The sequence below is a fragment of the Nomascus leucogenys genome, chromosome 2 (assembly GCF_006542625.1).
Source record: "Nomascus leucogenys isolate Asia chromosome 2, Asia_NLE_v1, whole genome shotgun sequence".
In the NCBI taxonomy this organism is placed as follows: Eukaryota; Metazoa; Chordata; class Mammalia; order Primates; family Hylobatidae; genus Nomascus; species Nomascus leucogenys.
In genome coordinates this window covers 45,640,251-45,666,763 of record NC_044382.1, presented here as the reverse complement: position 1 = coordinate 45,666,763, position 26,513 = coordinate 45,640,251, and the positions used below count along the sequence as shown (strand labels likewise).

The window sequence follows — 26,513 nt, the reverse complement described above, 5'->3', positions numbered from 1 at the left end:
CACACAGGGTACTTACGAAAAAGACAGATTTCTGAGGTCTTGACTCCAGAGATTTAAATTTTGTAGGTTTGGAGGGTGGCCTTCAAATCTTTTAAAAATATAATCTATGCACATTAATTCTTTAGTTATACACGGATTTTTTTTCACTCAAACTTTTCACATGAGTCTTTGACACTGAACTCTGTCTTGGAGTCATTTTTCTGCAATACACCGTAGTTCTCCAATAAGCATTCATATTCACTTTCATCTAGGTTGTTTGAGTGGCAGAAGTTGTTTAATAATAACTGTACTGGGGCCAGGCACGGTGGCTCATGCCTGTAATTGCAGCAGTTTGGGAGGCCAAGGTGGGTGGATCACTTGAGGTCGGGAGTTCAAGACCAGACTGGCCGATATGGCGAAACCCTGTCTCTACTAAAAATACAAAAATTAGCCAGGTGTGGTGGCACATGCCTGTAGTCCCAGCTATGTGGGAGGCTGAGGCAGGAGAATTGCTTGAGCCTGGGAGGTGGAGGTTGCAGTGAGCCAAATGCGCCACTGCACTCCAGCCTAGGCAACAGCGAGTCTCCATCTCAAGAACAAAAAACAAAAAACAAAAAGAATGTACTGGGAGGAATAGTGTTCCTCCCCCAATTCCCCCTGCCAACCCATGTCCGCCCAGAGCTTGTGAATGTGACTTTATTTGGAAACAGGATTTTTATTTATTTATTTATTTTGAGACAGGGTCTGGCTCTGTCACCCAGGCTGGAATGCATTGATGTGATCTCAGCTCACTGAGACCTCTGACTCCTGGGCTCAAGCGATCCTCCCACCTCAGCCTCCTGAGTAGCTGAGACTACAGGTGCATGCCACCACATCTGGGTAATTTTTGTATTTTTTATAGAAACAGGGTCTCCCTATGTTGCCCAGGTTGGTCTCGAACTTCTGGGCTCAAGTGACCCTCCTGCCTCGGCCTCCCAAAGTGCTGGGATTACATGCCTGAGCCACCACACCTGGTCAGAAATAGGATCTTTGATGTAATCGATGTAAGATGAGGTCATGCTGGATTAGGGTGGGTTCTAACTTCAGTATGACTAGCATCCTCCTAAGAGGGGACTTAGGAGACATTGACATAGAGCCACCCGTATGGGAAGAACACCAATAAAGACGGAGGCAGGGATGGAAGCGATACAACTACAAGCCAACAAACACCAAAGGACAGCAGCCCCTCTAGAAGCCCGGAGAGGGGCTTGAAGTGGATTCTTCCTCGCAGCCTCTAGAGGGAACCAACCCTGCTGAAATCTTGATGTCCACTGTCCAGCCTCTAGAAGCGTGAGAGAATACATTTCTGTTTTTTTTTTTTTTTTTTTTTTTTTTTGTGGGGGGGTTGGTGGGTGGGGATGGAGTCTTGCTCTGTCACCCAGGCTGGAATGCAGTGATGCCATCTCGGCTCACTGCAACCTCTGCCTCACAGATTTAAGTGATTCTTCCACTTCAGCCTCCAGAGTAGCTGGGACTACATGCATGTGCCACCACACCCGGCTAATTTTTGTATTTTTAGTAGAGACGGGGTTTCGCCATGTTGGTCAGGTTGGTCTCAAACTCCCGACCTCAGGTGATCCACCCGCCTCGGCCTCCCAAAGTGCATTTCTGTTGTTTTAAGCCATCCTGTGTATGGTGCTTTGTGATGGCCAACATAATATCAATGGAAATGTGATCCTTTGCTGCATACAACCATTCATGTGCTGTTATTTTTCTACTCATTCTTTAAGAACACATCTGTGAGTGATTTCCACAGGGTAAGTACTTAGTATTTTGTCCAACATTTTGTTAGGAAAATTTCAAACATACAGCAAACTGGGAGAATCTCACCAGGAGCACCTGCATCCTCTCTAACCTGGATTTCACCATTCACATTCTACTTTTTCTTTCCAAAGTAGTCTTTATAAGGCTTGTGTATACCGGCACTAACTCTTGCAAATGTGAGGTCACCTGCTTAGGAGTGACTATAAAGCTGGTGTTAAATTTATTTGGCTCTCTTTTCCCCCTACTAAGCGTAATTTTCATATAGTTAAAAAAAAATCAACCGTAAGGGTATAGTTTGACAACCTTATGCCTCCTTACAGCCAATGCCCAAATCAAGATACAGACCAGTTCCATCTCCCCAGAAAGTCCCAGGAATCTATTGTAATATGCTCCTCATGCAATTCTGATGAAAGGAACGAGGAGGAGATGCGGAATACATATCCAGTTCCCTCGGCCAGAGGGAGAGTAAAGTTTGAGATTTACACGGCTTTCCAGGAGAGCTGCCATGTTCCCTCTAGCAAACATGGCTGCCCCCCTGCCTTCCTAGCCTTGGTCATCCACGCAGACGTGGAATCCGGCCTGCAGGCCTCCCCTCTAACCACAGGCTGTGAACACAAAGCAGGAAGAATAAGCAGGACCCACCTGAATGCTGAGTTCCAGGACAAGCTGCAGCTACCTGCTCCTTCCACACCCCTTCCCATGCCCGCATCCCCTGGCTGAAATCACTACTATTCCATCACTGCTTGGACAGACAACCACTGTGGGCCACACACATGCTGCCGGGGGCTGCTGCTTGCAAGGGTTTCTCCAAAGTGGCTTCTTATCTGCTCCAGCCACATGACCTCAGGGCCCAGGGCAAGCCCGGCAGCCCTAGCCTTTGAAAGTCAAACTTGACTGTGTTTGCCAAGGCTGGTGACAGGCTCCAGAATCACTCCCACCTCCTGTTCTTTTTCTTTCTCTAGTGGAGCAGAGTCTTGGCTGTAAGGGAATGCAAGGAGGAAAAACACAAAAGGCTAAAACCTCATAAAACAGTAGTGATTTCATTGGTATAGAATATAGTCCAAAAACAGACCAAAATAAATGTATATGTAAATGACTGATATGTGAAAAGAGTAGGTTTTTAAAAAAAATCAGTGGAAAAAGATACATTGTTCAATAAATCTACTGGGACAACTGGTTAGTAATTTGGAAAAATATAAACCTAAAATAATACCTATTTTTTTCCTTACACCCCATCCCCCACAAAAAAATTCCAGGGAAGCAAAATATTTAAGCAAAAACAAACACACAAGAAAAAACACTAAACATACAATTATTAGTAGGAAACTGAAATGTTTTGTTTTTATGTATAAAATCTTAAAGTTGGGGCAGAACTTTCTAAGAATAAAACCGGTGTCTTTTACTACAAGGAAATTTAAAGGTTTTGCATTGAAGAAAAAAACATTAAGCAAGGCAAAAGACAAATGAAAAGTGGAAGAAAAATAGTAACACAGATGCCAAAAAACAGGCTAATACCCTTTACCTCTAAGGAGAAATTATAAATCAATAAGAAAAAGACAACTATCAATAGAAAGATGGAAAAAGGACATGAAAAGGCAGTTTACTAAAAATGTGCAAAAAGTTTAGAAACATGTGGAAAGACTCAGAACCTCCCTTATCCTTCATATAAATAAGTATTTAAACAGGGAGCAATTTTTTCATCCATTGACAATGATTAAAAATACTGCTAACACACAGAATTGGTGAAAGTGTGGAGAAACAGGCATTCTCACACGTTTTTGGAGGAAGTTAAAATTGGTACAACTGTTTTGGGGGTAATTTGGCACTATCTATTAAAATATAAGATGTGTATTATTTGGATCCAGAAATTCCAAATCCAGGACTCTGTATTATGGTTGATTTGCATATATATGCAAAGTGATTGTGTAAGAATGCTTCTTGTGGCACTGATGTAATAGGAAAAAGCATCAATAGGAACAGTTGTTAAAAAGAATGGAGTAAACTTATATTGCTGATATGGAAAGAGGTACAAAATATGTCATTGGGTGACAAAGACAGCAAGTTGTCAAGCAGTCTGTGTCATATGATTCCTTTATGTGAGAAATAAAAACCGAATAATATATGCATGGCTGGGCGTGGTGGCACATGCCTGTAATCCTGGCACTTTGGGAGGCTGAGGTGGGTGGATCGTTTCAGCCCAGGAGTTTGAGACCAGCCTGGGCAACATGGCAAAACCCTGTGTCTACAAAAAAATACAAAGATTAGCTGGGAGTGGCGGCATGTGCCTGTAGTCTCAGCTATTTGGGAGGCTAAGGTGGGAGGATCACCTGAGCCTGGGAGGTCAAGGCTGCAGTGAGCCAAGATAGCACCACTATACTCTAGTCTGGGTGATAGAGTGACAGCCTGTCTTTAAAAATATATATATATATATATATATATATATATATATGCATGTATATGGGTAGAATCTCTGTGAGATTATGCAAAAAATGATGGTATTTATAGAGGGACTAGAGCGAGAGGGAAACAATTCTTTTTTTTTTTTTTTTTTTGAGACGGAGTCTCGGACTGTCGCCCGGGCTGGAACGCGATGGTGCGATCTTGGCTCACTGCAACCTCCGCCTCCTGGGTTCAAGCAATTCTCCTGCCTCAGCCTCCTGAGTAGCTGGGATTATAGGCGCACACCACTGCACCTAGCTAATTTTTTGTATTTTTAGTAGAAACGGGGTTTCACTATGTTGGCCAGACTGGTCTCAAACTTCTGACCTCGTGATCCGCCTGTTTCGGCCTCTTAAAATGCTGGGATTACAGTTGTGAGCCACCGTGCCTGGCTGGAAACAATTCTTTTTTGCACATTCCTCTTAATTATTTAAATTTTTGTGAACTATATTAATATGTAATTATTATGATAGAAAAGATCTACAGTCTAATTTTAATCAACTATGCTATCCATCCCCTGAACAAACAGAATACTGCAGAATGTGATAAACCTTTGACATCAATCCTAACGAAATGCCATTAGAGAGTATTAATTAATGTCGATTAGAATGAGAGTTTTCAGGCCAGGACGGTGGCTCACGCCTGTAATCCCAGCACTTTGGGAGGCTGAGGTGTGCGGATCACTTGAGGCCAGGAGCTCGAGACTAGCCTGGGCCACAGAGCAAGACCCCCATCTCTACAAAATATTAAAAAATAATTTAAAAAAATGCAAGTGTCTAGGACACAGTGGATTTGAAACAGTCCAGGAAAAATCTCCTTCCCAGCCCTTTCAGCAGGTACCACTTCCTGTATCTAGAACATTCCAGGGGAACCCTCCTGAAGGCCTTAGGATCTTGGTGCATGCAAGGCTCAAAGCCAGGTAGCTGCCTACAAACTCTGCTCTCATCATGGCTGCCTGGCTCTGCACTAAAGTTCATGAGTCACCTTGGTCCCCTGCCTTATCAGGTCATGCCCCACTCTGTTGCACCTGGCAGGTTCTCCCTTAACACGGGTCTAGACTCATGACATCTAGTCTGGGACATCTTTATACTCTTACCCTCATGGAGAAGATACTTAGGTGGGACCAGCAATTAGAACTCCAGGATTCATTTATTTCTATAAGGGAACTTCGATGTCAGTCTTTAATGTCTTTAAATGCACACCAACATACTACACACGTTTCATTCATGACACATCTATCTTCCTCCCTTTTCCCAAGTCAGACCAGCCACCGCTGTAGAGAAGGTCTGATGTGGAGGGCCCTAGGTCTTACTGCTGAGATGGGCTTTTCCTGGCTATGAGGGAGCAACATGCCATCGGTTGATTGGCTGGGATCAGCTCCAAACCACTCAGGGTCCAAGATGAACTCACCTTTGTGGGTGAGATCAAGAGTGGTGGAGGAAGTAAGAGTTTCTCACTCCTTTTTCCATTCTTCCTACTAAAGACCTTCTTAAACCTGTTTGATGAGCACACCTGTGTCACCCACATGTACTTCCATGTTTTCTAAACAAGAGAAACCTAGATAGAAGGAACATTTAAAATTCCCTTACTTTCCCTGGGAAGGTCACCTCTGCTAGCAAGACACTCCAGAGGTAACCACAGTCCTGGATCAGGCTGCTCAGGGAGTCACAGCCATACTGGCTGGAAGGCGAGGCGCTGGCCTGAGGCTCTGTCTGCCTATGGGATACTGTCTGGCAGTGCAGCAGGGCCTCGACTGCCCTATTTCACCTGGACAGGACTTGCATCTTGGAAAGGAGAAGCAGCAGCCACCTCCTAGGGGTCCCCTCTTCCTCTCCTGGTGTCTGCGGGAGCACTGATGAACATGACACATTGCAACCCCATGGCAAGTTTTTTTAGGAAGGAGGTGAGGCTCTACAAAGTTACCTTATCCTGGACAGCCCCTCCTTAGGCATGCAAGGACAAAGGGACAAGAATCTTAGCTTAGCAGCTGCCTTTCCTGACCTAGCAACTCCTCTTCCATGTGTGATGGTACAGATGAAATCCCTCTACAGGGATCATCGTTATCCAAGTGTTCTTTATCTGAGTTCCTGAAGAAAGTTGCAAATGACAGAAGAATTGCTTGTCCACTCCCCTGGACACCCCCTATGCTGCCGCTGCAGCTGAGCCACACATCAGTGACCTCCGGGCAAGTCAGACCAGCCTCCAGGACACCAGGCCCCCGAGGGAGCATGCTGGGAGCCACAAATCATTATTATTTCAGGTTTCCCATGTATTTGGGGTGTTTCACAGGTCCTAATGCTCATAAAGGAAGCATTTCTCTAGCCTGGCTAAACTAAAATTGTCTAAATTAAAGACTTTGGGATACAACTGCAGCAACCAAGCATTTCCTAAGTGCCTGTGATGCCAGGTAAAGCTTTTCAAGCCAACACATCATCCCAGCTTACACTTTGACCCACACTCCCTCACCCCATGAAAGGGCAGCTGCCAGGAAGCTGGAGTGATCCGCTTATTAATCAGTAACTGAGTGTGCAGGGAGTCAATGACACATCAGAGAAAGGTACGCCTGCTCCCCCCAGGAAATCCCCATCACATGAGTATACGCATTGCCTCACGTCATCCTAGAAGACAAGTTTATGAAGTCTAGAAAGCAAACAGCTTCAGCCTAAGGATCCTTCTCCTTTTGTCTTCAGAGGCCAGACTTCAGCCCAGTCAGAAGGATCAGAGGGGACCTTGGATGGTACCTCATCCCTCCTAGATCTGAAAGAAATGTATTTGGTACCCCTCGGCTTAATCTCATGCCTAAGATTTGTCCCTAATGAGTATGCATTGAAAATACTGGGCACTTGGAGACCCATATTGCAGGATCTCTCTGAACTACAGGTTCCTACATCTACTCCACCCACTTTAAGAGTTCAAGTAGAAGTCTATGGGATGAGGTGGGAGGAGGGAGAGCGTCAGGAAAGACAGAGAATGGATGCTGGGCTTAACATCTAGGTGATGGGATGATCTGGGCAGCAAACCACCATGGCACACATTTACCTATGTAACAAACCTGCACATCCTGCACATGTACCCCTAAAGTTAAAAGAAAAGTTGGAAGGGAAGAAAAGTCTATAGAAAAATACTTTGAAAAATGTAGATAGGGTCGGGCGTGGTGGTTCATGCCTGTAATCCCAGCACTTTGGGAGGCCAAGGCGGGCGGATCACCTGAGGTCAGGAGTTTGAGACCAGCCTGGCCAACATGGTGAAACCCTGTCTCTACTAAAAATACAAAAATTAGCCGGGCGTGGCAGCATACACCTGTAATACCAGCTACTCGGGAGGCTGAGACTGGAGATCACTTGGACCAGGGAGGCAGAGGTTGTAGTGACCTGAGATCACGCCACTGCACTCCAGTCTGGGCAACAGAGCAAGACTCCATCTCAAAAGAAAGAAAGAAAGAAAAGAAAGAAAAGAAAAGGAAAGAAAGAGAAAGAAAGAAAGAAAGAAAGAAAGAAAGAAAGAAAGAAAGAAAGAAAGAAAGAAAGACGTAGATTGCTATATACACTTAAGGTGTGTTACTATTAGCTCTACAGGGATCATCGTTATCCAAGTGTTCTTTATCTGAGTTCCTGAAGATTCAAGTTGCAAAAGAGAGCAAAAATCATGTAGATATTTATGAGTCAGTTGTTTAATAAATTTGGCCCTTGCTCAAATACTGACCGCCTCCTACCCCAACTTTGCCCTGCCCATCTAGGCAGTGTTCTCTCTTTGATGGTTAGAGGGTGCTATCATCCAACAACATGCAATGTACCAAAATGCAAAGTAAGATAAACATCCATGCAGAAAAAAAAAAATAGAAAACTTCATGAAGTCACTGAAAGCAGTGGAGAACTGTTTGACTCACAACTCCATTGCCAAATAAGGAGGCCAGTGTTGAAAAAGAGGCAATGAATGAAGGAAGAAGCCTTTCAAAAGAGAGAGACCTGTTTGTTAAAGGATGAAGAGAGACCCTCAGCCCTTAAATACGCTTGTCAATAAGATGACTCATTTAGGAGTATGCTGTGAATGTTCAAATTGTAGTTTATGGCATGTCACACTGTGCTTCCACACAATTTTTTTTTTTTTTTTGAGACAGGGTCTCACTCTGTCACCCAGGCTGGAGTGCAGTGGTGTGATCTCAGCTCACTGCAACCTCCACCTCCCAGGTTCAAGCGATTCTCCTGCCTCAGCCTCCCGAGTAGCTGGGACTGCAGGTGCCCACCACCAAGTCTGGCTAATTTTTTGTATTTTTAGTAGAGACAGGGTTTCACCGTATTAGCCAGGGTGGTCTCGATCTCCTGACCTCGTGATCCACCCACCTCGGCCTCCCAAAGTGTTGGGATTACAGGTATGAGCCACTGCGCCTGGACACAATTTTTTTTTTTTTTTTTTTTGAGACAGGGTCTCAGCCTGTCACTCAGGCTAGAGTGCAGTGGTGTGATCTCGGCTCACTGCAACCTCCACCTCCCAGGTTCAAGTGATTCTCCTGCCTCAGCCTCCTGAGTAGCTGGGACTACAGGCATGCACCACCATACCCAGCTAATTTTTGTATTTTTGTAGACATGAGGTTTCACCATGTTGTCCAGACTGGTCTCGAACTCCTGACCTCAAGTGATCCGCCCACCTCAGCCTCCCAAAGTGCTGGGATTACAGGCGTGAGCCACTGTGCCCGGCCCATACAATTTTGTTGGAAAAACCACACATGTGCACAAAAGCAGCATGACTTGACTCATTATTTGCTCAACTTAAGAATCGGTGCAACACTGCGATCTTTAAGTCCTTTTTAGTTTCTCTTTTAAAGATAATCAATTTCCCTCTCCCAACCCCTTGTCCTATGTCTATGAAATTTTGGTCTTCATTTAGAATAGAGTAACTTTTTTTTGAGATGGAGTCTCGCTCTGTTGCCTAGGCTGGAGTGCAGTGGCACGATCTCGACTCACTGCAACCTCCACCTCCCTGGTTCAAGCAATTTTCCTGCTTTAGCTTCCCGAGCAACTGGGACTACAGGTGCATGCCATCACGCCCAGCTAATTTTTGTATTTTTAGTACAGATGGGGTTTCACCATGTTGGTCAGGCTGGTCTTGAACTCCTGACCTTGTGATTCACCCACCTCAGCCTCCCAAAATTCTGAGATTACAGGCATGAGCCACTGCGCCCAGCCTAGAGTAGAAGAACTTTAAAAAGTGGGCTTTTATTAGGATTCAAGGACTCTTCTACTTGGGTCTAAGGAAAAACCAAATTTTTTATAGCACTTTGTCTCCAACCAGCAGAAGTCACTATGGTTGTTTCCAGAAGACCTTGCCTGGCACAAGAGAAAGCAACCATGAAATCAAGCTGATCTGTCCTTTTCCCTGTTTGGGGAAACACAGGATCATGGAAGCTGGATTTATTCAGTCCAGCGAGGTGCTCCTTATTCCTCCACAGCAGAGTCTCAAAGTGTAGGCCTTGATCAAACTGACTTTAAAATTTGAGGTCTTTCTTTGATCTTTGTGAGTAAATGATGCCATTTCATAGATTCCCATTATTACATAAGACTAGGGGCTACGTACAAGTACCTAAGTGGGTTATAATGAGTTATTAACATTTTGAATTTTTGTTTTTTGTTTTTTTGAGACAGAGTCTCATTCTGTTACCCAGGCTGGAGTGCAGTGGCGCGATCTCCGCTCACTGCAACCTCAGCCTCCCAGGTTCAAGCAATTCTCGTATCTCAGCCTCCTGAATAGCTGGGATTACCGGCATGCACCACCACACCCAGCTAGTTTTTGTATTTTTAGTAGAGACGAGGTCTCACCATGTTGGCCAGGCTGTTCTTGAACTCCTGGCCTCAAGCGATCCATCTTCCTCGGCCTCCCAAAGTGCTGGGATTACAGGCATGCGCCACCATGCCCGGCCTGGAATTTATAAACTAAAACCAGCCATTTCTAGAGATCCCTAAAAACTCTGATTCCATTTCTCATTAGGTAATCTGAACATCATTCAATGCTAAGCAACATTGGAAAGGTTCTACTAGGCACAAGAGAACATAGAGAACTAGAATTCTACTCCCCCTCTTAAAGGAGAAATTACAACTAATTTACTTAGGTAATTTTCAAGCAAGTTTATTGTAGGTTGCATGGTTCACTCTAAGTATATAATGACATACTTTCATGAATGAAATTGGTGGCTACTAGCTTTACTGTACCAGGATTTTAAAAATACTTTCTATGCATCAGACTTCAAATATGTTAAAGCAAATCCTGCCACCCTCAAATTTGCTTGTCTGGTATTGCTATTTAAATACTTTGCAATATACCATCAAGGTAAGAAACTGAAGTTATTTGGATAATAGTGTTTTGGGGGCAGTGTTTCACAATATAAAGTACTGAGTTTGAAGTTCATATTTCTCAGTTATAAGCTTTATGAGTGTTGTAGCATCAAGTTTGTTGTTCTCGAATTTTGTTGTTATGGCAGAGCTCTTTTTCCATCGGAGAGAAAGAGCAGGTGGGTAAAGTGGTCATTAGAGTCTTCTGCTCACCTTACAATACCATTTGACCCAGCAATCCAGTTACTGAGTATATACCCAGAGGAATATAAATCGTTCCATCACAAAGACACATGTACATGTATGTTCACTGCAGCACTGTTCACAACAGCAAAGACATGAAATCAACCCAAATGCTCAACAATGGTAGACTGGATAAAGCAAATGTGGTACATATATACCATGGAATACTATGCAGCCATAAAAAAGAACGAGATCATGTCCCTTGTGGGAATATGGATGGAGCTGGAAGCCATTATCCTTAGCAAACTAAGGCAGGAACAGAAACCAAATACCACATGTTCTCACTTATAAGTGGGAGCTTAATGATGAGAACTTATGGACACAAAGATGGAAACAACAGATACCTGAGGCCTCCACCTGAGGGTGCAGGATAGGAGGAGGGAGAGGAGCAGGAAACATAACTAATGGGTACTAGGCTTAACACCTGGGTGACAAAATAATCTGTACTACAAACCCCCATGACATGAGTTTACCTATTTAACAAACCTGCACATGTATCGCTGAACTTAGAAGTTACAAAAAAAAAAAAAAAAAAAAAGAATAGGAGCAATTAGAGAAGATTGAGAACCACTGTTCTGAGTCCATGTGCTTTAGAAAATTTTGCATGAAAAGACACCAGAAAGAGTAAACAGCACTAGAAACTCAGGCAACCTGGGACATGCCTATGAGTGTCGCCCAGGTACTTATAGCTACATGGGGACTGGGGGGTCTTAACCCTGAGAGCAATGTGGGTCTCGATTGAGATTTTCTATGGTTAACTTCAATTCTAACCCTTGAAGGAGACTTATGGGATGGGTGGACTGTAAGAGCCTGCTAAGGGAAAGGTTTTGCTAACTCCGGCTGCAAAGAACCGAGGACAAAGGCAGAAATGAGTGACTTGCTTGATGGTTCTCCATCCTTTCCATCAACTCCCAACCCTTTAACAAGACACAGAAAAGAGATTTTTCTTAATCTTTTTTTTTTTTTTTTTTTTTGAGACAAAGTCTCGCTCTTTTCCCCCAGGCTGGAGTGCAATGGCACGATCTTGGCTCACTGCAACCTCCGCCTCCTGGGTTCAAGTGATTCTCCTGCCTCAGCCTCCCGAGTAGCTGGGATTATAGGCATGCACCACCACACCTGGCTAATTTTTGTATTTTTAGTAGAGACAAGGTTTCACCATGTTGGCCAGGTTGGTCTCGAACTCCTGACCTCAGGTGATCCGCCCGCCTTGGCCTCCCAAAGTGCTGGGATTACAGGCGTGAGCTACCGTGCCCGGCTATGTTTCATTCTTAAAGTATCTTGCACATGCTAATATTTCCTTTTCAATTATGCACATACCTCAGTTTTCCAAGCAACTCATTCATTCACTTATTCAAACATTTATTTATTCATTCATTCATTTTTTGAGAAGGGTCTCACTCTGCTGCCCAGACTGGAGTACAATTGTGCAATCACAGCTTACTGCAGCCTTGATCTCCTGGGCTCAAGCAATCCCCCCATGGTAGCCTCCCAAGTAGCTGGGACTACAGACACATGACCATGCCTGGCTATGCTGGAAAATTTTTTTGTAGACCTAAGGTCTCACTATGCTGCCCAAGCTGGCCTTGAACTCCTGGTCTCAAGCTCTCTTTCTGCGTTGGCCTCCCAGAGTGCTGGGATTACAGGTAAGAGCCCATACCCAGACCATTCAAATATTTATTAGTACCTGTTGGTATGTACCAGTGTGCCTGTGTGTGCTAGAGAAATCCAGATGAATTAGACAAGTCCAGTCCTTGGGGAGTTTACAGATTAGTAGACAAAATAATAGGGTAGACAAGAGCCACAGTGAAAATACGTTAAATAAGAAAGAATGTTATCTGCTGGGTGTGGTGGTTCACACCTGTGATCCCAGCACTTTATGATGCTGAGGCAGGTGAGGTCAGGAGTTCAAGATCAGCCTGGCCAACATGGTGAAACCCTGTCTCTACTAAAAATACAAAAATTAGCCGGGCATGGTGGTGGGCACCTGTAATCCCAGCTACTCGGGATGCTGAGGCAGAAGAATCGCTTGAACCCAGGAGGCAGAGGTTACAGTGAGCTGAGATTGTGCCACTGCACTCCAGCCTGGGGCCTGGGGAACACAGCAAGACCGTATCTCAAAAAAAAAAAAAAAGTTATGAATGCTGTAAGATAGGTTCAGGTAAAGAGCTATGAGAATCTGAGCGAAGGGGAAAAAAGCAGATATAGGTGAGGAGGTAAGGAGAATCTCTGTGGAAGAAAGAACATTCAAGCTGGACTTCAGGGATATGGCAATAGGAAGCCATTGAATACTTAGGAGCACTGCCACAGCATGATCAAGTTCTCTTTAGAAAGGTTCAGAGACAATGGGGAACAGAGGAAGACCTGCCCAAGAGACCGCTGCAATAGTGAGTGTAGTGAGGCTCTAGCCAAAGTCGGGCAGTAGTGGGGGAATGTTCCAGAAGGAAGACTAAGGGGGGCTCCTGAAGATCAACAGGTGGTCCAAGTCATTGGCTCTTCTTGCTCCATTTACTCCCCATTTTCTCCCTCTGCCTATGGATGCTCTAGGACAGAGTAGGCCATGGAAACGGCCACTGTGAAGAGTAAGAAAAACATCAGTAATACCCCAGACATAATACTGAGTGAAAGCAGCCATCAACAGAGTGCATGATTCCCATACAAAGATGAGGGATTCACAAAACTATCCCCTGGTGACAGAGATTAGAACAGTGGCTGCCTCTGGGAGGCGCTGTTGTCTGGAAGGAGGCAGGAGCCTGTGCTAGGTGCTGGAAGAGTTCTAGGTCTTGATCTGGGTGGTGGCAACAGAGATGTTTACATAGGTTAAAAAAAAATAAAAAATTGGCCGGGCTCGGTGGCTCACGCCTGTAATTCCAGCACTTTGGGAGGCTGAGGCAGGCAAATCACGAGGTCAAGAGATCAAGACCATCTGGCCAATGTAGTGAAATCCCGTCTCTACTAAAAATACAAAAATTAGCTGGGCGTGGTGGCATGTGCCTGTAATCCCAGCTACTTGGGAGGCTGAGGCAGGAGAATCGCTTGAACCTGGGAGGCAGAGGTTGCAGTGAGCCAAGATTGTGCCACTGCACTCTAGCCTGGTGACAGAGGGAGACTCATCAAAAAAAAAAAAAAAAAAATCACTAAGCTGTATGTTTAAGCTTTGTGCACTTTTCTGGGAAATGAGAAGTGAGAGAAACTAACAATGGAGACTGAGAAGTCACGACTGGGGTCTGGGTGGGGTGTGAGGAACAATCTGTGAATATGCTACCTGACTTTTCAAAAGGGACTCTGCAGATGTCATTAGGTGAAAGATCTTGAGATGAGGAGATTATCCTGGATCATCTAGGTGGGTCCTATGTGACCCCGAGTGTACTTCTAAGTGGAAGATGGATGCAGGAGCATCAGTCTTAGGAGGAGACGCGGCAACAGAGGCAGAGGCCGGCATGATGAGATTGCTGGCTGGGCCATGAGCCAAGGAATGCAGGCAGCCTCCAATATCTGGAAAAGGCAGGAAAAAAGAATCTCCCCTAGAGCCTCCAGAAGGAATGCTTCCCTGCAGATTCATTTTTTACTTTGGAACTGTAAGAGAGTAAATGTGTGTTGCTTTAAGTCACCGAGTTTATGATAACTTGTCAGAGAAGCAATCAAAAATGAATTCAGGTGGAAAACCAAAAGGGTATGGCGTCCAGCAGCCAGGTGAAGAAAGTGTACTGGGGTGGAGGAGGGGTGATCAATGCTGCCACGCCATGTAAGGTAAGGTGAGCACTGACCACCGGGTGAAGGAAGGCAAAGGTCCTGGTAATGCCAGCAAGGGCTGTTTCCGTGGTGTGGTGGGTTTCAGAGTGCATAGGGTGCTTATCACCTGTCTAAATAAATGAAGACTACATATGGACCAATGAGGAGTGTGTGCCATAAGAAAAAAAATAAGTGAAGATGATGAATGCTGTTGCCGAAGCATCACTCCGGGTTATTTCCCAGGAATACTTCCAAAGACAATTACTCTCATGTATTTCTAGGATTCCTGTTTGTTTCTTTTTATTTCCTCCAGAGAATCCTAATTTTTGACCTTCTTCCCAATTCTGGGTCTCGAAGCCTCTTTATTCACTGAATTGTGGGGTGACAGCAGAGAGCACTCCTGGAGCTTGTGCTGACCCTGGGGTGGCCATGAAACTGCAGTGACCTGGGCCCTGGATGCCCCACCAGCTGGCCCTAGCTTCATCCTTCAGGTGAGACTCACCTGGCACCACAGAAGGCCAGACTGTAGAAGCCCCTGCAGGTGGTAGAGGGCAGTGACTGTTGATTGGTCAGGCAGGCTCCCCTGGGATGCCCCCTTAGATGCCAAGTGATCTCAACCCCTTCAGTAAGTCGACTTCTCAGCTCTACTCTGCTCAGAAGGTGGTGGCAGTTCAGCAAATTCCCCAAGCATCAGTTTTTATCAGACTGGCTTTCCAAGATGGGCTGAGCTCAAGATGTTCCTGGACCTGGGTAGAGTGGGAACCCCAAGTCTTCCTGCACTTAGATCTCCTCCTTATTGTCCCTCCCCATTTAATTATTCAAGCCCTGAAGCTCTGAATGGCCAGAGCCCAAAGTCTTACAGACCCATGTGTGGCTGAATCTGTGGACTTCTCAGCCACGTTGAGACAGAGACAAACCCTGTGGGATTAAAACATGGCATCGAGACCTTCAGACATCAAGGTTACCCCAACACTAGTGGAGGAGTCAGGCTTGCCTTTTTCCTAGGGTCTTCTCAAGCAGAGGGCATGGTCAGCTGGCATGGTCAGATATCTGCCCACAGTAGGACCTATCCAGGATCGGTGGGGCATGGAGGAGCATGAGCCACCCTCTGGCAGTTATCATCCCTCCGGGTGGCAGGCTTGGGGCTCAGGAAAAACCCCAGTTCCATATTCACTTTATTTATTTATTGAGACAAGGTCTCCTCTGTCACTCAGGCTGGAGTGCAGTGGCATGATCACAGCTTATTGCAGGCTCAACTTCTCAGGCTCAAGTGATCCTCCCACCTTAGCCTCCCAAGTAGCTGGGACCACAGGTGCATGCCACCATGACTGGCTAATTTTTGTAATTTTTTCTTGTAGAGATAGTTTTTCACCATGTTGCCCAGGCTGGTCTCGAACTCCTGGGCTCTAGCGACCTGCCCATCTCAGCCTCCTAAAGTGCTGGGATTACAGGCATGAGCCACCGTGTCTGACCCCCATTCCCTTTAAAGAGCATGTAAAACCTTTGATTTTACTGTTATTATTGCCAAGCATGAGTACATGGAAAAATAAAGTGGGTCAATTTAAAGATAAATATTAAATATGATAGTTCAAGTGGTACACCAAATTGGTAAAAGGCGAAAGACTTATAAAATCTGAAGAGTAACCAAAGTATAGTACACCAAATTGGAGGGAAAAAAACCTGGGGTAGTGATTCATGGATGCCCAGAGTCTGGGAAGCACAGTAATACAGCCTGGGAAGGAGGTTTGGACCTAAATTCCTTTCCTTGTCTATTTCTTTTGTGAAAAATGCCGGTCGCAGCTCAATAAGTGGACTTCATGCTCTGCTAACACGTGGCTGCAGCTGGGAGAGCACTGCTCTCACCTGAGCTTGGGGTGAGGCTCTTGACCCCACCGCCCTGAGCTCCTTCCCTGCTCAGCCATGGCTCTGTCACTTGCTCAAGGTGGGCAGCCTGGCTTCACCATGTCCAAGGCCGTGCGTGGCAGACAGCATGTTGGCTCAAACAAGTTGGACTTGTTTCGTGAATGTGCCTTCGTGTGAGCGTGAATATGTGTACGTAGAGAGGGTGCAGCAAAGTGGGTGCAGGGGGAACAAACGGGGCCAGGCCTTCTCCCTGGGGAAAGGGCCAGGATGCTCCCATCCAAGGGCTAAGCCAGCAGGACAGGCCCCGAGGAGGGGCACTGTTCAGAAACGAGCCTCAAACAACAGAGCTGGTTCATGGTACTCCCCTTCCCCGGCAAAAGCCTCCTGCTCCTCCAGAGACAGGGGGCTCTAACCACAAGGGTGTCAGCATCCCTGGTCCAGCAGGAGAGGAGGGAAGTGCAAAAGGCAGCTTGGGGCTTGCTAGAAGCCCTTAGCTAGGGAGAAGAAAAGAAATTGTCTCCATCCAGGCATCTCTTTGAAAGGATATTCCACCCCCAGATTTCTCCTTTGACAACCTCTCCCACGAGTTTTTTGTTTGTTTGTTTGTTTTTGAGACAGGGTCTTTCTCTGTCTGTCACCCAGGCTGGAGAGTACAGTGGTGTGATCTGGCTCACTGCAACTTCCGCCTCCTGGGCTCCAGTGATCCTCCCACCTCAGCCTCCTGAGTAGCTGGGACTGCAGGCATGAGCCACCACACCCAGCTAATTTTTTGTAGAGACGGGGTTTCACCATGTTGCCCAGGCTGGTCTCCAACTCCGGGGCTCAAGTGATCCACCCACCTCGGCCACCCAAAGTGCTGGGATTATAAGCATGAGCCACTGTGCCCAGCCTTCCTCTCTCTCAATTTAAAGACAACCCTGTACTAGTTCTTAGGTTAGAACTCTGAAGGCAGAAGCTGGCAGCCCAGTGGAGGGCTGGGCTAGTGTGACCATTGTCAAGTTTGGGCCATGCGTCTGCAGGTGCATTGTTTTGAGCTTTGTTCCACATGCTCAGGTTGGGGCCCAGAAGTAAGGATGTCTGCAGCATGGCCCACCCTCAGGCTCTTAGGCAACAGATGAGTATACAGGTCAGAAGCACGTGTGAGACTGGGTCCCTGGGTCCCTCTCTAAGCGTCAGACAAGGCAAACCATGGTGCTAGGTGGTTAGCAGAGCCGGGAGCTGGGGCCATCCAGGGCAACTGGCCAGGGGTGGCTGTAAGCATACTCAGGATGGTGTTGGGAGGACAGGCCACACCCTAAGGCTCCTTTCTAGAGGATACAGTGACAACACAGGGGGGTGCCCCATGAGCCACCGCAAACCTGTCAGTCTCAACCTCTCTTACTTCCTGCACTCATTTTTTCTTTTCTTTTTTGTTTTCTATTTTTTTGTGACAAAACTCCCTCTGTCGCCCAGGCTGGAATGTAGTGGTGCGATCTCGGCTCACTGCAACCTCTGCCTCCTGGGTTCAAACAATTCTCCTACCTCAGCCTCCCGAGTAGCTGGGATTACAGGCATGCACCACCACACCCAACTAATTTTTGTATTTTTAGCAGAGATAAGATTTTACCATGTTGCCCAGGCTGATCTCGAACTCCTGACCTCAAGTGATCCGCCTGCCTCAGCCTCCCAAGTAGCTGGGAGTGCACCACCACGCCCAGTGCACAACCACGCCCGGCTAATTTTTTGTATTTTTAGTTGAGACAGCGTTTCATCATGTTGGCCAGGCTGGTCTCAAACCCCTGACCTCAAGTGATCCGTCTGCCTCACCCTCCCAAATTCCTGGGATTACAGCTGTGAGCCACCGAGCCCGGCCTCGTGCACTCAGTTTTTCTTATATCTTCTTCTAAACCCTTCAGCACGACCCGACACCAAACATGAACTTCTAAGATTAAACTGGGCTCTCACCACAGAATGCTGGGCCCCAGCATATTGTCTAGAAACTCTCACGAATTCATCCCCCTTCTCCCCGTGGTCACAGCCACTGCAGTGGCAGCCATGCAGAAGCATCCTGCCTGATCTCCTCACACCCACTTAGGCTGTCTGTTCCTCCTTGACACTGCAGCCAGGGTCTTCTTCCAAAGATGCAAATCTGACCATGAACCCTGCCTGAACCTCTTCCCTGGCTTCCCCCCCTTTTTTTTTTTTGAGATGGAGTCTTGCTCTATTGCCCAGGCTGAAGTACAGTGGCGTGATCTTGGCTCACTGCAACCTTCACCTCCCGGACTCACCTGGCTTCCCATTTTTGTTAGAGTCAAGTCCCAAATCCTGACCACAGCCTACGAAGCCCTGTGTGATGTGGCCCCGACTGACTTTTGGCCTCCCCCCACATCCCTGTCCTTGCCCATCAGCCTCTGGCCATGTTGGTTTTATTTTCAATCTTTTACTATGTCAAGCTCTTCCTGCCAGAGCCTTCACACATGCTGTCCCCTTTGCCCGAAATATTCTTCCTGCTATATGTCACCTGGCTAATAAGCCCAGCCTATCAATCAGCTCTCAGTGTCAATGTCACTTTCTCAAGAAGACTCTCTGTGCTCCTCCCCTCTAGATCCATACTCTGATACACCATTAATTAAGCAACTATCATGTGATCTGTGTGTTCCCTCTCCCTCCCCATTATCCCATTAGCTCCATGAAGACAGGAACTGAATTGGTTTTGTTCAGTGATATCTCCCCACACCCAGCACAGTGCTGTCAACCCATTAAGGAACCAGTTACATGACTGAATAAATGATGGAGAAATTAGGCAGGATGACCCAATGAAAATCCACCTGAAACAGTGGGTGCTAAGTCCTTTCAACCAAAGATCTAAGAGTAGTTGCTGGGCTCATCTTGAAAGCAAGAGTTAGAAGCAGGAGACAACTGTTGGTTTTCAGGAGTCCCCCTTATCCACGGTTTCACTTTCCATGGTTTCAGTAACCCACGGTCAACCTGGGTCCAAAAATATAATTAAATGGAAAATTCCAGAAATAATTTATGTTTTAAATTAGTTTTCAATAGTAGCCAATGCCACATCACCATACCTGTCATTCACCTCACTCCAACCCATCATGTAGGCATCTTATTATCTTTTTTTTCGAGGTGGGGTCTCATTCTGTTGCTCAGGCTGGAGTGCAGTGGCACAATCATGGCTCACTGCAGCCTCCACCTCTCAGGCGATCCTCCCACCTTAGCCTCCCAAGTAGCTAGAATTATAGGCACATGCCACCACACCCAGGTAATTTTGGTATTTTTTGTAGATACAAGGTCTCCCTATGTTGCCCAGGCTGGTCTTGAACTCCTGGGCTCAAGTGATCCTCCTACCTTGGCCTCCCAAAGTGCTAGGATTACAGATGTCAGCCACCGTGCCAGGCCTCAAGTTATCATCTTACATCATCACAAGAAGAGTGAGTACAGTACAATAAGATGTTTTGAGAGAAAGGGGCCACATTCAAATAGCTCTTATCACAGTATATTGTTACAACTATTCTATTATTGTTGTTGTTAATCTCTTCCTATTGTTCTTAATTTATAAATTTAACTTTATCATAGGTATGTATATATGGGAATAAACATAGCATATATAGGATTCGGTACTATCCATGGTTTTAGGGATCCACCGAGGGTCTTGAAATGTATCCCCTTGGACAAGGGGGAACTACTGTATATCTAAGCATGATGGCCCCATAGTCACCAGTCCCAGAGCCAGGCCTGGGGAACATCCAGAGAGTCGCTTTGCCTCTGGCCTGAGCCTACCTGGAATCCTGTGGACTAGGTCTATCTCTTCCATCCAAAGATTTTTGGGATGGAGCCAGCATTGATTTTGGAGTCAGATACACGTGGCTTTCCCACTATTTAGCTATTTGACCTTAGACGCATTAATCAGAGCCTCCCTGAGCCTCAGATTCCATATCCTGAAATGGGAATAACAAAACCTGCCCCAGGTTCAATTAAGGACTTAAATACCACCAGCAGCTGGTACTGCACAGCAACGTGCAGCTCAGCACACAGTCTGGTCCAAAGTGCCGATCCCTTTTCCTTGGCGAAACTGGCTCATGCCTTTCATTTCACTCTTTTGGAGTCCCAAGCCAGCGGTGTAGGACAAGAATATAAGGGAAGGTCTGAGAGGTTGGAGGACACAGTCCAACCCAGACATGGCCCAGGCCTCTCCACCCATCCAGGGGAGCCCTGGTGCAAGGCTAGGGCGGCACCAGGAAACCCAAACTAGTGAGAAGAGCTACGGATCTGTGCCTCTTTGAAGCAGAAGTGAGGTGGGATGGGGAGGTGGGAACAGGTGAGCCCATTATTCAAACAGAAACGGAGAGTGGTTGCAAAGAGGGAGAGGCCGATAAGTGAAGAGGAAGGAAAGCCGGGGCGTATGGGGGGCTGGGGCCAGAAACGGGAATCCAGGTTGTCGGAGGGCAGGGGCTGCAGAAGGAACACGCTGGAAGGAGGGGTGCTGGGGAAATGGGAGAGCTGGCACGGAGGCGGGCCAGGCGGTAAGGGTGGAAAGGAAGAACAAGTTCCTGGAGAGAGGAAGGAGGGGTTGGGGGGGACGACAGTGACCTGTTGCCTGGAGAGAAGAAGAGGGGAAGCGAGGGAAGGGAGGGCAGAGGCTGCCACCTTGGGTCCTCCTAGAGGGCAGGTGAACGGGGCTCGCCCGGGAGTGGAAGGCTGCGGGAGGCCTGGGTTGGGGTGGGGGGCCCCGGCCTGGCTGTACCTGCTGCTCCCCGCGCAGCTCTCCCACGTAGTACTGCTCCAACCAGCGGCGCGCGTTGGCCGAGTGCCTGTGCGGCGGCCCGTCCAGGTCTGCGCTGATGTCCTGGCCCGCCCTGGCCCGCAGCAGCTGCTCGCCCCCCGGGTGGTGCCGCACGAAGCTGGAGAGGTCGTAGAGGCGGGCCCCGCGGCGGACCCAGCACGCGCCGGCCGCCAGGCGCCGCTGGACCTCGGAGGGCGAGAAGGAGGCGGCGGGGGGCGGAGCGGGGGCCATGGCCGGAGACCGCAGCTCCCAGCGCGCAGCCCGGCGTCTGCTCTGCTGCCGCCCTGAGCGCCTCTAACATCCCGGGAGCCCCGGGGCCGTTCCGGGCGGGCCGCCACCGCACCTGCTCATTTGCATACCGCGCTCCCATTGGCCGGCAGGGAGCCCCGGCAGAGCCGCGAGGGGCGGGCCCGGCGCCGGGAGCTGCGCGCCAGGTGGCCCCGGGCAGGGAGAGGCGCGCCCGCAAGGTGTGTCCCGCGCAGGAGGAGGGCGGAGCGAGTCTCCCCGTCGCGGGTGGTTGTCTGGGCGGACATCCTCGGTGGCCTGATCGCCGCTGGAATAACTTCAACTGCTTCCAGGGAGGAGCTGGCCGCATGGGACCCTCTGGCTCCAGGAGGTGCGCGAGAGGCGAATGAGGTGCTCGCCTCGGGTGCAAATATTTGTTTTGTTTTTAAATTTTCAGTAGCTTTTGGGGTACCAGTGGTTTTTGGTTACATGGAGGGATTGTATAGTGGCGAATCCTGAGATTTTAGTCCACCTGTCCCCCGAGTAGTGTACATTATACCCAATGTGTAGGGTTTTTTTTGTGTGTGTGTTACACCCCCTCCCATTCTCCCTATTGTCCAATATATCACTCTGTATGCCTTTGCGTCCTCATAGCTTAGTTCCTACTTATGAGTGAGAACATACAGTGTTTGGTTTTCCATTCCTGAGTCACTTTTACTTAGAATAATGGCCTCCAGCTCCATGCAAGTTGCTGCAAAAGACATCATTTCGTTCCTTTTTATGGCTAAGTAGTATTCTATGGTGTATATCAACTACATTTTCTTTATCCACTCATTGGTTGATGGTTATTTAAGTTGGTTCCATGTCTTTTCAATTGTGAATTGGGCTGCAAAAAACAAACATTCGTGTGTAAGTGTCTTTTTCATATAATGACTCTTTTCCTTTGGGTAGATACCCAGTGGTGGGATTGCTGGACCGAATGGTGAATCTACTTTTTCTCCCCTCCCCTCTCCTCCCCTCCCCTCCTTTTCCCTTCCCTTCCCATGACAAGGTCTCACTCTGTCACCCAGGCTGGAGAGTAGTGGCGCGATCTTGGTTCACTGCAGCCTCGACCTCCTGGGCTCAAGCAATCCTCTTACCCCAGCCTCCCAAGTAGCTGGCACTACAGACATGCACCACTACGCCTGGCTAATTTTTGTATTTTTTGTAGAGACAAGGTTTCACCATGCTGCCCAGGATGGTCTCAAACTCCTGGGCTCAAGCGATTTGCCTGCCATGGCCTCCCATAGTGCACTTTTTTTTTTTTTTTGAGACAGAGTCTCTGTTGCCCAGGCTGAAGTGCAGTGGCGCGATCTCAGCTCACTGCTACCTCTGCCTCCTGGGTTCAAGCGATTCTCCTGCCTCAGCCTCCAGAGTAGCTAGGACTATAGGCGCGTGCCACCACGCCCGGCTAATTTTTTTGTATTTTTAGTAGAGACGGGGTTTCACCATGTTGGCCAGGCTGGTCTCGAACTCCTGGCCTCAAGTGATCCGCCCGCCTCAGCCTCCTAAAGTGCTGGGATTACAGGTGTGAGCCATCGCGCCCAGCCCCAAAGTGTACTTTTAGTTTGTTAAAGAATCTCTGTACTGTTTTCCAAACAGGTTGTACTAATTTACATTCCCACCAGCAGTGCATAAGCATCCCCCTTTCACTACATCCACACAAACATCTACTGTTTCTTGACTTTTTAATAATGTTCGAGGGCAAAATTTAATGGGGCACCCCAGAACTCAGTCATCACTATATCTAATACCTGAACGTAATATTTAAAAAAATTATATTATTGGCCGGGCGCAGTGGCTCATGCCTGTAATCCCAGCACTTTGGGAGGCTGAGGTGGGCGAATCACGAAGTCAAGAGATCGAGACCATCCTGGCCAGCATGGTGAAACCCCATCTCTACTAAAAATACAAAAATTAGCTGGGTGTGGAGGCACGCATCTGTAGTCCTAGCTACTTGGGAGGCTGAAGCAGGGGAATCGCTTGAACCTGGGAGTCGGAGGTTGTAGTGAGCCGAGAACGCCCCACCGCACTCCAGCCTGGTGACAAAGCGAGACTCCGTCTCAAAAAAAAAAATTATTTTGTTGCACAGTGTGAATGTTCTTAATGCCACTGAACTGTACACTGAAAATGGTTGAAAAGGTAAATTTATATTATGTATATTTTACCCCAATACAAAATATTTAAGAATGTTTTAAAAAATCACATTGGCAAAAGACAGGGGTGAGGGGTGGGGTTAGGGGGCATGGCATTGGCCACCTGTTTCTGTAAATTAAGTTTTATTGGAACCAGGGCCAGGGATTCATGAGACATGGATGTGAAAGTGCAGGGTTAGCTCCTGTTTTTATTTAAAATTTTGATATTTTGTCCATCATGGATTTTTTTTGCATTAATTTTGAAGTTTTACAATACTGCATTAAAATATTATTTATCTTGGTTACTGTTTTTTTGTTTGTTTTTTGGCATGCCTGTAAATTTTGCACTCAGGGCTAGTGCCTCACTCCCTCACTCTAATCCTGGGCCCTGGGGAAGGACCTGAGGGGAGAACAGAGAACACTGTCTCCATTACAGAAGGGGACGTAGGGGCCCACAGGAGTAAAGGCTGGGGGTGATGCTGTGTGGAAAGGAGGACTGAGTTTGTTCATCACAGTTTTGTTTAGAACAGGAAAAACTTGGTTGGAAATGGTGGCTCACACCTGTAATCCCAACCCTTGGGGAGGCCAAGGCAGGAGGATGGCTTGAGCCCAGGAGTTCAAAACCGGCCTGGGCAACAAAGCAATACCTCGTCTCTACAAAAAACAAAAAATTTTAATTGAGGCCAGGCTTGGTACGGTGGCTCACGCCTGTAGTCCCAGCACTTTGGGAGGCCGAGGTGGGCAAAATCACCTGAGGTCAGGAGTTTCAGACCAGCCTGACCAACATGGAGAAACCCTGTCTCTACTAAAAATACAAAATTAGCCAGGCATGGTGGCGCATGCCTGTAATCTTAGCTACTCAGGAAGGCTGAGGCAGGAGAATCATTTGAACCCGGGAGGCAGAGGTTGCAGTGAAGCGAGATTGTGCCACTGCACTCCAGCCAGGACAACAAGAGCAAAACTCTGTCTCAAAAAAAAAAAAAAAAAAAAAAAAAAAATTGAGGCCAGGTGCGGTGGCTCACACCTGTAATCCTAGCACTTTGGGAGGCCGAGGCAGGCAGATCCCCTGAGATCAGGAGTTTGAGACCAGTCTGGTGAACATGGTGAAACCCCATCTCTACTAAAAATACAAGAAAATTAGTCGGGCGTAGTGGCATGCCCCTGTAGTCCCAGCTACTTGGGGGACTGAGGCTGGAGAATCGCTTGAACCCAGGCATCAGATGTTGCAGTGAGTGGAGAGTGCACCACTGCACTCCAGCCTGCATGACAGAGCGAGGCTCCATCTCAAAAATAATTAGATAAATAAATAATTTTAAAAATTAGCCAGTTGTAGTGATACAGGCCTATCGTCCCAGCTACTGGGGAGGCCGAGGCCAAAGGATCTCTTGAGTCCAGGAGTTCGAGGCTGCAGTATCTTATGACTGCACCACTGCACTCCAGCCTGGGCAACAGAGTGAGCTCCGTCTCTTAAACAGAAAACAAAAAGCAGGGAAAAGCCACACACAGCTTTACTTGCCCAGCCACAGGGGATCCCGCTTGAACTCATGATTTGTAATCAAATGCTCCTGGTACAGAGGCTAACCCATCCAGCTGGCTTTTGTCTCTTTCAGGAAAGATATTTTAAGGATCACCCCCATTTGTGCCCTTCTGGGGCCAGGCATCTGTGCTGGGCCAGTTCAAGTATGAGAAGCCTGGCCCAGATGCCTCAGGGGTCCCCAGGTCAGAAGAGCCGCCCCTCTCCCCTCTCCCTTCTCTTCGGACTGACCCTCAGGGAGTAAGCGAGAGTTTTGCTATCTGTGGGTCTATGGAGCACCTGCCCATCAGGCCTAGAGGCCTTACATCACCAGAGTTGTTGCTTTTCTCAAGCAGTGAATGCATAAGTAGTCACCTTTACCCAACTTCCACACCTGCTCTGCTCCAAATCCCCTGCATGTGCCAAAGCAGCCAAGCACACAGGTGTACTCAGGTGCTTCTTGCTGACAATATCTGTGGGCACTCCCATTTGGATTTCTCACCATGGCCGTGAACTCCCAGTGTTTAAAGTTGAACAAACGATTTGGCCATCTGTTCAGAATTGTAACACTCACACTTCTTGCCCTAGTTATTCCACTTCTAGAAATTTAATCTTTCAGATATACTATATCAAGACGCATGAACAATAACATTAATTGCAACCTCATTTATAGACTAGAAATGATCATGTTCATCATTAGGGAGGACTGAATTAAATAAATTATGGTATATTCAGACAGTGAAATACGATGTAGCCATTAGAAAAAATGAGGTAGATCTATGTGTACTAATTTAGAATAATCTCCAGAGTATTGTAGGGGAAAACAACAGGAATGGTGTGTATGGCATGCTAAAAAGTAGTTTGCTATTTTTAATTATTTAATCTTTAAGATATTTTTATGCAAACAAAAACATATATGTAATTTTTAAACCAAAAAGTTTCATTAACTCCATGAATCTTCCTCCTAACTCAAGAACTAAGACATTACCAAAAACTTGCACCTACTACTATACCCCAAACCTTTCAACTCTCTGCCTATTGGTTACAAAGACATAACCTCTGCCCTGATGTTTATGCTCATCCTTCGTTTGAGACAGAGTCGAGTTCTGTCCCCAGGCTGGAGTGCAGTGCTGTGATCTCAGCTCACTGCAATCTCTGCCTTCCAGATTCAAGCAATTCTCATACCTCAGCCTCCCAAGTACCTGGGATTACAGGCATCTGCCATCACGCCCAGCTAATTTTTTTATTTTTATAGAGATGGGGTTTCACCATGTTGGCCAGGCTGGTCTTGAACTCCTGACCTTAGGTGATCTGCCCACGTCGGACTCCCAAAGTGCTAGGATTACAGGCATGAGCCAGTGCACCCAGCCTGCTTTTATTTTTAATATTTTTAGCACACCTGTATGTGTGCCTATAGAATGTATTATTTAGATCAGCTTGTTTTTGAG

The 26,513-nt window shown here is 47.0% G+C and overlaps 1 protein-coding gene across 2 annotated transcripts in view; it reads right to left on the bottom strand.

Moving 5' to 3' along the window:
- Positions 1–21,461, bottom strand: part of FA2H (fatty acid 2-hydroxylase) — a 65,983-nt gene extending 44,522 nt beyond the window's left edge. For both annotated transcript variants that reach the window (XM_030829237.1, XM_030829242.1), the window contains exon 1: positions 21,115–21,461. In XM_030829237.1, the coding sequence (XP_030685097.1) occupies positions 21,115–21,384 (270 nt within the window). In that variant the 5' untranslated portion in view covers positions 21,385–21,461. The remainder of the gene's footprint in view (positions 1–21,114) is intronic.
- Positions 21,462–26,513: the final 5,052 nt, after the last annotated feature.